Here is a 13,828-nt window from a genome sequence, read left to right on the forward strand (position 1 = left end):
TTAAAAATGACTTAAAATGTGAAGGGATAAGCTAGCCATTTGTAAATTATAAATTGGATTCTCTTTTAAAGTAGATTCTTGTCCACAAATGGACCATGCCATAAAAATACTACCTCAGTGAATTATTCTGAGCATGTGCTGAATAATCTCTCCCCTATTTATGGATTTAATACTCATTATCTTCCAGCTATTTGAAACAAAGGATCATGTATTTGAATCTAGGAGTTATCTAGTCCAAATTTCTTATTTTATAGATGAAGAAATAAACACTTAGAAAGGCCAGATGATATACCCATTTAAATTCTCTAGATAACCAGGAATTGGTATTCAAAAACAGCTCCTCTGATTCTAAATTTAGCTCTCTTCCCTTGGATCACAGTAATGGTTCATGAATTTATTCAGTTCACTCCAAAACAGTAAAGTCTCCGAAAATAGGACAGCAAGCCTTCATACCTTTAGACCTGAGCATGTAGCTTTTCATTATTAACATAGTTAGACTTCCTTAGTTGAAAACTTACAAGTTGTTTTAAAAAAGATATCTTTTAGTGAATGTCTTTTTTTTTTTTAAACAAAGCTCAAATAAAACACAGAAATGGCACTGATTGGTGGCAAGAGTATAGAACCTGATCAATCACAAGACCTAAGTTGTTTTTTTTTTCCTTCTTGTACATCTACCAACTTTAAAAAAAGTTGACCCTAGTCATATTAGATAATCTCTCTATACCCTATTTTTCTCATTACCAAAATGAAATTAATATTTTCAGTATACAGATTACAAAGTTTTTGTTAGGGAAAACATTTTATAAACTGCTACATAAATATAGTGATCAGGCTTTAAGAATCTTTAACAAAAGGGAACTAGGACAGCAAAAATAAGGCAATCATTGGAGCAAGGTACCCAGGACTTTTTCCCTATTTATTTTCCCCCTCTATTTAATACCCTTTTGGCTTTTATCTCTCTGGTGGGCAAGTTAGAAGAAACTTAATTTTCAGTGCCTATTAAGCAAGATACTAAAGTTGCCTTATCATTAAGCTCTCTATCTCACTTTCCCTTTCTCTCTCTCCCTCTTTGCTTACTACATGTATTGATTTGTAATATGATTTATTCCTCTTTGCAATAATGCTTATGTGCCTATCTTTAATAACAGTCAAAAATGATCACTTTGAGATAGATTTGCATGTCTGCTCTGAGCTAGAAATTTCCCCAAAGAATCCCTCTGCTTTTGCTATTCTTCATTTACTGTTTCTCTCTCTACCTATGATACAGTTATTTTATGTTTCCTCAAGGAGGAATCAACCCACCCTAGTATCCTTTTGGATGATTGCATTCTACAGATTTTAGAGTTGTTGAGTAGAAAATAAGGACAATGTTGCCCCTAAATTCCTTGTCTGACCAGTATTCTTATCACTGTCTCACATTGGTATCTCATTGGTGTTTTTCACTACTTTCTGTAATCCTGACACTTTTCTCGCCAATGCTTAATGAATTCACACTTTGGTTCTTTGATATTTGGCTGGAAATACTAGTTGCCTCTCCAGTCCTGAAAATGAATTGCCATGAGATTTCTTCTTCTTCCAAAATCTTCCAATTTATAAAATGAATGTGATGAACAAATATTATGTCTATGCATCAATGATCTGAGTGAATGGCAGTGGGGAGGGAGCTGGTAGCATGGGGAAATAGTAATGGCACTATGCAAGTCTCAAGTATTTTCAACTTGCCACTATCACCTTCTCTATAGAATACTGGGCATTTCTGTTCTTCCTGTCAGTATAACCATGATACTTTTTGTTTTTTTTTTGTATCCTCTTATTATGGGATTAAGGAACTCAAGAGTCCAGCTGTGTAGAAAGGTGAATACAAATATATATAAAGACATACACACACACACACACACACACACACACACACACACACATATATATATATATATATATATATATATATGTATCTTCATTTAAATATAGATATGTCAGATAATATAGACAAATATATGCTTACATATATGCTTGCATGTATACACACACAGATACATAGTTAGATATAGAAACAAACATCAAGGCTGATTCCCTTCTCACAGCCCAGGTAATTATGGTCCTTGCTATCTTATCCTGTGTTTTAATGTACAAAAGCACACTATTTTTTTCTTTTTCCCAAGTATATTAGTATACAAGTAACACATTGGTAAATGAGGCCAAATAATTTTAAATGTTTTTAAAGAACATGCTGTTCTAACAAAGTCATTACTTTTAATCTTTTTTAAAGTCTAGATCTGTGTTTTCATTGGCAAAGGGAATTCCTGGTGAGAAAAAAACTTTGCAACTAATACATATAAACTATTCTTTTCCAATGGCCAATTTTTAGGAAGCTTGGGTGCTTATAGTTTGTCCAAGGCTCCAATGCCAGTATGTATCAGAAGCAGGATTTGAAACAAGTCTTCTATTTAGTATTTCAAGCTGTCTTGCAGCTTATAATGTTCTTATAATGCATTCTGAGGAGATAAAGCTAGGAAAGGTAATTAAATAAGGAAGCATACATTTTGTAGTACAGTTAAAATAAAATTTCTTTCTTAAAATGTAGTTATAATGTGAAATTCTCATAAAATGATGGTTTGAGGTTCATTGTTATTCTTTTTTGTGACTTTTGGAATAGTTCACTATTATCAGAGGACATTTCCACTTCTCATACACTTTAAGCTCCATCTGGTACCTGAAATTTTAATGAGTTATTTCTATTTCTTATGACCAATAAGATGAATTCTTCAATTAGAATGGATAGGATGCCACTATCAGAGGTTCAGAAGGCAGAAAAAAATCTAGTTTAACTTCCCTATTACAAAACTAATCATATGTGAGGAGAGAGTACTTAAATGACTCTTTTAAATTAAGTCCATAGAAGAAAAAATGAAGGTACATCTTCCTGTCTGAATGGAATGAAGTCTCTCTGTAAGTGACATGTCAAGTTTGTAATGGATAATTCACTTTACTTGGTTCATAGAAGTATATTGATTGATGGAAAGCTTAGTGTGTAGCTATTTGTCTGAATGCAATCTCCTACTAAGTATAAGCTATTTAGATGAACATAAAACACGCCATAAAGTTTCATGTAGCATAATCATAGTAATAATAATGCAGTACCTAGGAATCTTACTGAGCCTTTTCTCTGAAGATCTTAAAATGCTGTCTCTTGATTGTGTTCTAGTTGCCTTTTGCACCAGAAGAACACTAGTGAAGTGTATCATTTTTCAGAGGAAGAAATTGCTTTTACAATAAAGAGAAAAAACCTCTTAATCTTCTTTTTTTTTTCCTCCTCCTCCCTTCACCAACCACTGTACTCTTCCCAAACAAGGATTGATATTATTTCAAGAAATTTAATAAGTCTATGACTGCCCAGTATTATCCTGGCAATGGGATCTGAGGATCCACCTGGCTAAACACAAAAGGCTAATTGCCATTAAACTAGTAATTTTGTGATGAATTTTTCGACCATGGCACTATATGAAACAAAGAAAAATGGGAAATGGCTTTGAATCCTTTATGGTCTCCGTTTTACCTTTTTTTTTACTTATGATGATAGTGTGGTGAAAAATTTAGTCAAAGGGATTTAAGAATCAAATGGTTGTTAGGCTGTTTTTCCAACATTAACTCAGCTATCAGTATTCTAAATGTGACAGCCAATTTCAATGATCAATGAATGGCCACACTACCTGAAGCACCAATGAATTGTCAATCTTGAAATTGCATTCTATCTATAACAATCACCAGAAGACAGAAAGAAGTTGCAGCTTAATCGAAAAGTGGCTCATAGATTCTCTGAGGGCCAAATAAAAGAATTGTTGGAATTGCTGTTCACCATGCCTACAAAAAACATTCTGTTGGATATTTAGTTATCTTATGATAAATATTTGCCCCTCTACCCAAGAAAGACCACTGCAATATGTACAGTACTATATGATACACACTTAATTAGACCCTTTAGATTAAAGCAGAATCAATTTTGATTCTTGGTGACTTGAATGCAAATTTGGGCATGGGTGAGGGTACCGAAAAATATATTGGAAAACATGGTTCAGGAATATAGAATATGGAATTAGAAAATACGTAGTTCAAGGAAATTTAATGTCTATATATCTAAATATTTTCTTAATGAAAAAGAGGAAGGTTCTGGGAATAACAAGCATTAAATAACATTGCCTAAAAATTGAAAATTATTAGATTTTAACAGAAGCAAAACAAGTGATTACTGATATGGTAGTCATTCTTGAATTAGCCATATGTGTACAGTCAGATAATGGACTTATTAGAGAAAATATTAAAATTAATACAAAGCCAGAAGTAAGATTAAAATGAAAATGAAGACATTGCACACAATTAAAAGAAGCCAAACCTGATTAGGCAAAATTATTGACACTGAAAAATGAGTACTAGCTTGAATAAAGATCGTTGATACTGATTATAACAATTAGATCTAGAAATTTAAGCAATTTAAATCAACTCCCATAATAAAGATACCAAAATAGCCTAAAAATGGCCACAATAAACACTTCATCTATTTGCCATTTGGAGACAGCCAGCAGCCAAGGATTTGTAAAATCCCAGAAAGGAGAATGGTGGAGGATTTTAAGTAGAATTGCCTTATATACCAATAAGAAGCAATGTAAGGAAAAATAATTCAAAGAAAGCTTAGCAAGAGACTTAATCAAAGAAAGTCATCTGGTGGGAATTGAGGATTTGAACTAAAAAGAGGGCAGTAAACAGATGGAAAATGGAGATTTACAGAATTTTTACTAAAAAAGTCTTTTTTCACTATCAAAGACTGTGGAACCACTATATTTGGACTCTTAATATCCATCATAGTCCTGACTATATTTATAGAAGTAAAAATGTTACTGAATAAAAAAAGATAGTAAAAAAATAGATTTGATCAAATATATACAGATAAGGTCTTTGCTAAAAGTGACACAGTTTTAAAGACATTGGGGAATTGATTCTTAAGACAGCTGAAGGAAAACATAACAAAGAAGTGGATAGGACTTCACACCACTCGTGATTGTTTTGAGGATCAGATGAGATAATATCTGTAAAATCTTTTGCAAACATAAAAGTTCTGTGCAAATGCTAGCTGCTATCATCATCATCAATCATCATCATCCCCTACGAAAGATAATTTTATTTTTAAGTTTCTCTGTCACCAACTATCATGACTTTTTTTTTCTATTGATACTTCTTACATTACTCATGGGTCCATCTAATCATTCCTTGGAAAATAAGCAATTGCTTCTGCAACAAAATGCTCTTTCTCAAAAAAAGACTTAAAAACTATTTCTTAGCTTCAAGTTTTAAGTGGCCCCAACTTATTCCCTTTCTATGTTATTTATGTAATACCATTTTACCCCAATTCTAGGCATGAATTAAAGTGCATCCCTATCTTTTGGGTCCTTTCCATCTTGTTTTTTATACTGAAACTTTTCTCCCGATACACTGCTTTCTGCATAAAAATGTAATTCTACAATGTCCTTCAGTTCCTTAAAAATCAAACCTGGCATCTTTATCTGTATTCTACAACCATTCAAATCAGTGAAGATGAATAGTATAGTTGCAACAACTTATTGATGAATTGATTTTTTAAAAGTTTTCATCCAATTGCTATAGTGTCACATAAACTCAGTCTGAGAATATATTAGAAGAAAGATGATTCTTAAGGGAATTAGTGTCTCATTGTACTTTCTAAATTTTGTTCAGGATTGAAATCAAATTTAGAGGTTACTTTGAGATAGCACAATATACTTGTGAAATATTTCTTAGTTGTGATAATAAATACTAGAGATCCTCAGGGGCTCTCCTCAGAGATTTATGGACAAATAGGTAAAAGGAATTTCATAGAAGCTTATAGTGCTGTTTCTACTTTGTTTTGTGATTCAATTGTCACTAGCAAAAAAAGTCTCCAATTTTCATAAAATGTCTTCCTTGAAAATTGGCTGTCATTTGGTCGTTCTATGCTATACTTTGGGGATAGTCAAGAAGGAGCAATGTCAGGCTAATTGCACTAATAATATGGCCTAGGCCGATAGCTTTGATCTTAGGAACAATCTGCAATCCATGCCACTTTGAAGTTTCACACAATGGAAGCATAAATATTTTCCATGTACTCCATGATTGGGCTCCATGCAATCTAATTAAGATGAAGGTCAATTAATATAAAATGAAATCTTAACTCCAAAAGTCAGGAAAGTGGTAGATGATATTGGTGAGGATGTATGCACATAAAAGAAGTGAACTGACCTAATTATAAATTTATATAAACATTCAGAGAAAATGCCTTTCATCTGAAAAAGTCCCAAAGCATTTTATAGCATGGAAATTTTTAATTTGTCTCTGAAACTATAAATGTCTGTCTGTCCACCCCTCTCTTTCCTTTTCCTGATCCCTTTCCCTGTCTTTTCTCTCTCTTTTCTTTATTGGAGATTAATAATAATGACATATCATAAGAATCAAGAGTGTTATAAAAAACAAACATAGACTTTTAAGATACCTCAAATATCATTAAATAAAGCCCTTCTTTCCTAGAATATCAGTTCCTTGAACATGTAAGGCAGATAGATGACAATTCTGTTTTGAAGCATCTGTCATGAAGGAGATTTCACAACCTCCTTCAGAGACTGTCCCCCAAACTCCATATGAGTTTAATGGCATAGTGAATATAACAAAGCAGAAAGTAATGGAACTAGAGTGGAAATCCAGTCTCATACACTTCAGAATGGGAATTCAGTGATTGTACAAAAAGGCAGGCCTGAGCAGCTAGATTATCCTGTCACTAGGTAAAACTTTGAAATAAAGATATCTCAGTAGAAAGATGTTTCTTTTTGTACAGTGTAAGTGAATTTAAAACATGCTTTGTTGGGTGACATCACAGAGTTTCATTCCCCTTCTTCTTTCACTCATTTTTATTTTCTATTCTTATTTTTGTTAAACAGATAAACTTTTTATTATAGGCTCAAAGTGCTTTTATTTATTTACCTAGTAATAATGCATATTAGTGAAATAATTTCTAGTTATTCTGATGAAATGATCATTAATATTGAATTATTGAACAATCCTCAATCTTTTGATATGAATGACAGTTTGTGGCATCTGAACAAAGGATTTGATCAAAATCTCATAGTTATTCAGGAAGTCAGTATTAACTTAATTATCATATTTTAAATCTATATCCCTATGTATTTGGTAACTGATTGGAAAAAGCATTACGAAAATAAAATTATTTATATGTTATTCTTCTTTGGAGAGACTTATGCTGAGTGAAATGAGCAGGACCAGGAGATCATTGTATACTTCAACAGTACTGTATGATGATTAATTCTGATGGACGTGGCCCTCTTCAACAATGAGATGAACCAAATCAGTTCTAATTGAGCTGTGATGAATGAACCAGGTGCACTCAGCGAAAGAACTCTGGGAGATGACTATGAACCACTACATGGAATTCCCAGTTCCTCTGTTTTTGACTGCCTGCATTTTTGATTTCCTTCACAGGCTAATTGTACACTATTTCAAAGTCCGATTCTTTTTGTACAGCAAGACAACTGTTTGGACAAGTATACATATGTTGTATTTGATTTATACTTTAATACATTTAACAAGTGTTGGTCAATCTGTCATCTGGGTGGGGGAAGGAGGGGAAAAATTAGAACAAAAGGTTTGGCAATTGTCAATGTTGTAAAATTACCCATGCATATATCTGGTAAATAAACTATTAAATTAATATATATATATATAATTTTTAAAAAATAATCTCTTAGTGATTATCTTGGCAGAGGCCAGATCTCAGATCTCAGGACCACATTTTACTATTGGAAAATCTGAATGTAACCCAGCTCTGACCAGAATAGAATTTTTGTTTAACCTGAAATGCCCTTGGCTATTATTATCTGGAATCTTTGGAAATTACTTCCTTAGACCTCTGTGCTAATTGCATTTGTGATTCATACATGACATACTCACAGTTCACAGTGACCTTGACTTGTTTGACATCTGCTGAGGAAACCTCATTGGCAGCTTTGCACTCATATTTGCCTGACTGCTCCCTTGTGATTCCAAGGATCTCCAGATACTCTTCTTCTCCTTCAAATTCTCTTCCTAAAAACAGATAGATCAATGAATATCATATTTGTACCAACAAAAGAGCATAAGGAATATACACACATAACATATATGTATGTATGTATGTATGTATGTGTGTGTGTATAAATGTTAAACAGACCATATTCTCATGTGGTATCAACTTCACATTGTTTCTCTAAGAAAAAATTGTAAATTCAAGTAAAACTCAAACTCATTGTCAGTAGCTTCCATTTTCTTTTTGGCTCTGTATCTCTGGCACCTAGGATCATGCTTTCTTAATAGTAGATAATAGATATTTGTTGATCTGAATAGAATTTAACTGAATCTGATTGAATATATGTACTAGTCAAAGTCATACTCCCTATTTCCTATTTTATGCCACTGCACATATACTCTATTAACATAACTTCCACACTTTTGAAACTGCCACTGATTCTGCTGTTCAATATTAAAGCATGTCACCAATCAATTTTAAAAATTCATTTCTTATTAAACACCTATTATGATGTTCAAAGCACTGAACTAGTAGGTTTGAATATATGAAGATTAAAAATAGAAGTTTCTGCCTTCCAGGGGTTTATACTTCATTGGGGAAATTGTAGTTTTAATATGTCCATAAATAAGTATGATTTAAAGAAAATGGAGCTGGGGGAGAGAAAGGGAGAGAGAGAGAAAGAATGAACACGAACAATATCAACTAGGCTAACAGAAAAGGTTAGATGAGGGAGTATCTAAGCTGGTTCTTCAGATTCTAAGAAGCAGATTCTAGGCATGTGCTAATACACATAGAGTTAGGAATGAAGCACTGGCTTTAGGAACGTCCCGGAGTCCAATAAGTTGGAATGTACAGTTTCAGAAGGAAAGTAGCATGGAATAAGACTGGAAAGTACTTAGTACAGTGTCTGTCACATGATAGGCATTTAATAAATGCATTTGACTTTACTTGATTCATCTTGATTTGGACAGGTAGGTAGGAAACTATGGAGGGCCTTCAATGCCAGACTCTAAAGTAATATGTATTTGATTCCTTTGATGAGGAAGAGTCACAGAAAATTTTTGAACTGAGGAGTTTTACTTAAAAACAGGTTGTTTTAAAAAAAGGTTTTGTGGAAATTTGTACATGTTTAACATTTATTGGATTACTAGCCATCTAGGGGGTGGGAAGAAGGAGGAATAATTTATAACACAAGATTTTATAAGGATAAATGTTGAAATTGTCCATGTATATATTTTGAAAATAAAAGGCTTTAATTAAAAAAAAAGATATTACAATTAAAATGCTTTGCAAATGTGAAAAAAAAATTTTGTCTTAACAAAAGATTATTTTGATTTGTATGTGGAATGGGTAAGGAAAAGACTAGAAGAAGGGAACAGTGATTACAGTTTTGTAATAATTAGCTATAGTAGTAGTTTAGGCAAGATATGGTGACGATCTGGGCTATGCTGGTAAGTGTATAATTGGAGAGAAGGCGACAGAAGTAAGAGATGTTGGCGTGGCAGCTTTAATAAACTTTGACAAAATGAGAAGATGCACAGTCAGGGAGAAGCAGGAATCAAAGGTAATAAACTTGGATGACTCAATGGACCATGATACCATCCAGATTAATTTCACATGTCTTATCAAATTGAAGGGCAAGTGTTAATGATAACTGGGTACTATGGAATAGATCAAGGGTCCCAAGGAGTGAGCTACTCATAGCTTATCTGGTGATAAATGGTAATTAGAAACAAATCACAATACTAGTAAAACTGTATATATTGATCTTCCATAAGAATTTGTCCCATCTCTTCTTTATTCTGGCCCAACTGTCCTTTTCAAAAAAGTATAAATGATAAATTAATTAACTCTTTAGGAGGGAACTCTATATATGAACCATGTGGAAGGAACAGAGAGCAAGTATGCATTGCATCAAAAATCTAGTCTTTCTGAATAAGTGGGATAAAAGCATAACTAAATTTTCTTGGAAAGTTGTAAGAGGAGTAAAATAGGGTAAGGAGTTTAAAGCTGCTATAGAATCTAACTTATATAGGCACAAGCTTACTTGTGATCAATAATCAGTAGCAATTTTCATATACTACGAGATGTTTTCCTTTCCAGAACATTCCCTGATGGTCACATACCCATAACTGTTAGCCAACAAAGAAGCATATGCTGCCCCTAGTATGCAGGCCAAGTCCATTAGCTAGATTAACCAGGATACCAAAACAAGCAGATCCAGAATCTTTAAAGTATAACACCACAGATGAGAGTCAGGGAATACTAGAGACTATAAATACTCTTATTGTATTTTGTCAAGACTGCCTCTTAAGCAGACTTTAGTATAAATTCTTTTGTATTGTAAACTCTTGTAAATTCAAAAACAAACAACATAGCATATAAAAAAGAAAGAGGATTATATATAGACTGAATTTATATTTGATATAGGTTAAATATATAGCTATATTGTATTATATATTATTATAAATGTCTATATCAGCATATATAGGAGATTTTGGGATACCATATATATGTGTATGTGTAGGGGTGTGTGTATTTGCATGTATGTATACATATATATATATGATTTTATACACACACACACACACACACATATATATTTATTGTTGAGTTGTTATAATTGTGTCTGGCTCTTTATGACCCCTTTTTCTGAAGGTCAATAAAGCCAGTAATAGTTTGAGGTTGGATATGAACTCAAGTCCTCTTGATTCCAGAGCCAGCATTCACCATATCACATGGCTTCTTCTATATATGTATATTATGTACAGAGAAAAATTTAAAAGGTAATAAGAAATTTTTTCTATCTTTGCTTTTGCCTATATATTTATTTTTGTTTTCTTCTATGTATTTAAAAAATGCTTCATTGATGCTTTAATTTTTTATATATTTTGCTATCCATTAACTCATTTCCCCATCTACAAGTTGAAGACTTCTCTTATAACAAATATATGCAATTAAGCAAAAAAATCAATTTGGGGGTCACATAAAAACTTGCTATTTGACAAAAATTTCTGGGAAAACTGGACAATAATATATCAGAAACTCAATAGAGACCTACATTTCATAACCCTCACACCCAAAATGGAAATAAGATTTGGTCATAAAGGATGATATGATAAACAAATTAGAACAAGGGATAATTTATCCATCAGATATTTGGAGAAGATCTGACTGGAGAAGATTCTTTTATGACCAAGAAGAACTTGGTCTTATGACCAAGAAGAATTTATAATCAAAGAAGAAATATAGAATATTATAAAAAGAAAAAGTGACAACTTTGATTACATCAATTAAAAAGGTTTTGCACAAATAAAACCAATACAAATAAAATTAAAAGGGAGGTAACAAAGCTGGGGAAAAAGTCTTTACAGCCAGTATTTCTGATAAAAGTCTCATTTCTAAAATATATAAAGAATTGTATTGAATTTTATATAAAGAATTGTATCAAATTTATAAGCATACAAATCATTCCCCAATTGATAAATGGTCAAAGGATATTAACAGAAAACTTTCAGATGACAAAATTAAAACCATTTACAGTTATATGAAAAAATGTTCTAAATCACTATTGATAAATAAATGCAAATTAAAACAACTCTGAGGTACCACCTCACACCTCTCAGATGACAGGAAAAGATAATAATAAATGTTGCAGGGGATGGGGGAAAACTGGGACACTAATGCATTATTGGTGGAGTTGTGAAATGACCCAACATTCTAGAAAGCAATTTGGAACTATGCCCAAAGAGCTATAAAAGTGAATACCCTTTGACTCAGGAGTGCCATTACTGGGTCTGTATCTCAAGGAAATCATAACAGAGGGAAACAATGTACACAAATATTTGTAGCAGCTCTTTTTGTGGTAACAAAGTATTGGAAAAGGAGTGGATGCCCATCAATTTGGGAATGGCTAAACAAGGTGTGGTACATGCAAGTAATGGAATATTATTGATCTATAAAAAAATGATGAACAAACTGATTATAGAAAGGCCTGAAAAGATTTACATAAACTGATGCTAAGCAAAACAATCAGAACCAGAAATACATTGTATACAATAACAGTAAGAATATACAATGATCAACCATGAAAGACTTGTTTCTTCTTTGTGGTTCAGTGAACTAAAGCAATCCCAATAGACTTTGGACAGAAAGTCCCATTTGCATCCAGAAAAAGAACTAAAAGATTGAATGTAAATCAACACATGCTGTGTTCACTTCTTTCTTCTGTTTTTTAGCTCTCCCATAGTTTTTCCCTTTTGCTTTGATTTTTCTCTCCCAACATGATTCATAAAGCAATGTATACTAAAAATAAATAAACTTACTACAATAAAAAAATAAAATGGAGACATCAACAAAAGAAGTCTTCAATAATGTTTCCCACTAAAATGTTCTATTATTGTTCCTCTGCTAACAACATAAATATGCCTAAGACCCCATATTTACACCACATTCCTTGGCATCCCCTATCAATCCCCAATGATTTGAGGCAAAATGTCTTATGGTGACCCATGATCTAAATAGCAGGAAATTAAGTCATGCGTGCCAGACCATCCCAAAGGCAGTGTCAGCAATAGCTGAAGCACATAAACCTTGGACAAGGAGGCTTGAAAGAGGATAGCTTTCAGAAGTCCTTGAGAAAGCACAAATTGACTGCTTAGCTGTATTTTTAACTCTTTTGAATTTTCCATACTTCCTGAGACTTAAGTAATTGGTTGATTTTTCCTGAAACTTTGTACCTTTGTTATTCTTTCCTCTACTATACAATTTTGTCTTGGAGAAACTGCATGACTTGGATTTAGTGAGTTCTTATATTGTATAAGCTCCTTAATATTTCTTACCTGCCTTCCCCTCTCCAGCATTTTTATATATTATCTGGTTACACTATGATACAGATCCTCAACATGAATCCTCCCCACTACTAGAAAAAAATTAGTAGAACCCAGTGAATATCCCACAACTCAATTAGAAGTCCCCCTGTTTTTCCAACATGAAAAGCAGCATATTGTTACCATTAGAGTGCCGGAAATGGATTGAAGAAGACTTGAGTTTAAATTCTATCTTTGATATGAAGACCTGAAGTTGGAGATAATGGACTTTGTTTCAGTTCTATTCCTACTTTCTTTTAGTGCCTTCAACATCACATTATCCAGGCTTTCTTACTCCAGGGCTGGTAAACTATTTACTACACTACCTACCTTTTCTCTCTCTCTCTCTCTCTCTCTCTCTCTCTCTCTCTCTCTCTCTCTCTCTCTCTCTCTCTCTCTCTCTCTCTCTCTCTCTCTTTCTCTCATTTCTATCCTTCACCAAAAGCTGTATATTAGCCAAACTAGATGTTCACAAAACTTGACATTTTTGGAATGGAAAATATCTTCTCAAACCTAATGGAAAATGTCTTCTCAAACCTACTCCTTATCTAAACTTCTCTATTTCTGTCAAAGATATCATGAGCTTTCCTGTCATCAAGTTCTGCCACTTCAGTCTTTGATTCATTATGGTCCCTCATACCTGTATCAAGTCAATTCCCAGACTTTGTGTGCTAATTCCACATAATATTCTCTTCTGTTCTGTTCTCTTGAATTTGATTGCTTAGTTCAGATATTCATAATCTGTTGCCTGAACTACTTTAATAGTTTTCTAATAGTTGAATTAAGTTTATCTCCATTTATTTTATCTTTCATGAAGATCCTAAAATGATTTTACTAAGCTTTA

At 32.9% G+C, this 13,828-nt stretch overlaps 1 protein-coding gene across 5 annotated transcripts in view; it reads right to left on the reverse strand.

The window, feature by feature from the left end:
- The window catches only part of LSAMP (limbic system associated membrane protein), a 776,712-nt gene that overhangs the window by 51,809 nt on the left and 711,075 nt on the right, over positions 1-13,828 (reverse strand). For all 5 annotated transcript variants that reach the window (XM_074301295.1, XM_074301294.1, XM_074301293.1 and 2 more), the window contains exon 4: positions 8,002-8,136. In XM_074301295.1, coding sequence (XP_074157396.1) covers positions 8,002-8,136 — 135 coding nt within the window. The remainder of the gene's footprint in view (positions 1-8,001; positions 8,137-13,828) is intronic.

Source organism: Sminthopsis crassicaudata, chromosome 3, assembly GCF_048593235.1.
Source record: "Sminthopsis crassicaudata isolate SCR6 chromosome 3, ASM4859323v1, whole genome shotgun sequence".
Classification (NCBI taxonomy): Eukaryota; Metazoa; Chordata; class Mammalia; order Dasyuromorphia; family Dasyuridae; genus Sminthopsis; species Sminthopsis crassicaudata.